This window comes from Heterodontus francisci, chromosome 29 (genome assembly GCF_036365525.1).
Source record: "Heterodontus francisci isolate sHetFra1 chromosome 29, sHetFra1.hap1, whole genome shotgun sequence".
Classification (NCBI taxonomy): domain Eukaryota; kingdom Metazoa; phylum Chordata; class Chondrichthyes; order Heterodontiformes; family Heterodontidae; genus Heterodontus; species Heterodontus francisci.
Genome location: NC_090399.1, coordinates 33,121,083 through 33,122,818, shown reverse-complemented (window position 1 = coordinate 33,122,818; position 1,736 = coordinate 33,121,083). Strand labels below are relative to the sequence as shown.

General features: G+C 46.0%; 1 protein-coding gene across 1 annotated transcript; it reads left to right on the top strand.

Moving 5' to 3' along the window:
* Positions 1 to 411: 411 nt before the first annotated feature.
* Positions 412 to 1,269, top strand: LOC137346059 (probable G-protein coupled receptor 139; the record flags this gene model as incomplete). The annotated part of the gene is made up of 1 exon (XM_068009341.1): positions 412 to 1,269. A coding segment is annotated over one exon (858 nt), but the record flags the coding sequence as incomplete, so codon positions are not given.
* Between the last annotated feature and the right edge of the window lie 467 nt (positions 1,270 to 1,736).

Genomic DNA, 1,736 nt, shown 5'->3' with positions numbered 1-1,736 from the left:
AGACCAGGTGAAGGTTGAGAGGGAACCCTAGAACCCTTTCTCACCTGATTGTAACAATGTGGTGTGGAGTATAACGGGAAAAGCCGGCCAGCCGGCCAGAGTTAAACCTGTAAAACAGATTGAATCAGAGACTTCCAGACTCATTAAAATATTCAAATTTCCTACCCACCTCCTGGGAGCGGTTGTCTGTCCATCCCCTTTCCCGATTCCATCAAACCCAGAAGTGGGCGGGTCGGAGGTCACTTAGGGTTGGAGTTGAGATTTTTAAATTTTAACCTTTGACCCGCCCCCAAACCCCTGTTTTTGGTGCCACAATCCTGCCCCTTAATGTCTGGGTCAGACACGGAGAATGTTTGATCAGTAATTTCCCGTTTCTTTTCCCTTCTCTCTCTTACAGTTAATTTACTGGCGATTGTGATCCTGTCCCAGGGAAAGTGCGGCCTCTCCACCTGCACCACTCGCTACCTGGTGGCCATGGCAATGGCAGATCTACTGGTCGTTATCACTGAGGTCATCCTGTTCCAGATCAGTTATTATTATCTCCCGGTGTCCTTCTTGAATATCACCCCTGTGTGTAGTGTTATCCTTGTCCTGCTCCGTGCAGCCATAGACTGTTCTGTCTGGTTCACCGTCACTTTCACCTTTGATCGATTTGTGGCCATTTGTTGCCAGAAGCTGAAAACAAAATATTGCACCGGGAAAACTGCGGCTGTGGTTCTAGCAACAACCTGTATTCTGCTCTGTTCAAAAAACGTTCCCCTCTACTTCATATATGAATCTGGAGAGATAATCGACAATGTACCGTGGTTCTGTGTTACAAAGCCAAGCTATTATACTGAGCCCGGATGGGTGGGATTTGACTGGTTTGATACGGTTTTAACCCCAGTGATCCCATTCGCTTTAATCCTGTTGCTCAATGCTCTGACAGTCAGACACATTTTAATGACCAGTCAAGTCCGTAAGGGACTGAGGGGTCAGAGCAAGGGAGAGAATCGCAGTGACCCAGAGATGGAGAGCAGAAGGAAGTCTGTGATTTTACTCTTCACCATATCTGGCAGCTTCATACTTCTGTGGTTGGTTTATGTTTTATATTACTTTAACATCACATATCACTTCGATAATGATTCTGATTATATATTTAGACAGGTTGGATTTATGCTGTCGACTTTAAGTTGCTGCACAAACACATTTATTTATGTGGTGACTCAGTCCAAGTTCAGAGAGCAGGTCAAGAGTGCGGTGAAATATCCAGTTACATCAATTATTCAATTAATGAATAAATAAAACAACTGAGAGCAGCCCAGAGGCAGGTCCCAGTGTTTCCAGTCCATGGATGGAATATTTATCCCCAGACTTCCATCAACTGAATGACAGCAGGAATCGCTGGGGATGTGAAAATACCCCCAGCGGCAGGAGTGGGGGCTGGGAGAAACTAACATCACCCCCTGCAGGACAGAAGGGGAACAGCAGCCACAGTCACTCCTCCACCGGTTCGATTCTCAGCTCCTCACATCTGCTCAGAAAACAAAAATATTCTTATAAAAATCGAAATTCTGCAGATGCTGGAAATCTTTTTGTGTGAATTGATTTTTTTCTGGAGACATATTGAGTCTGTCTCCCTTCCATTCCCCACACCTGGTCACTGCCGTCTCTCTTTCTCCCTCCCTCTCCGAGTCAGATGGTATTGTGTGTCTGGGGGAATTGCATCAGGACAAGCCCAGCCGAGGGACTAGGAT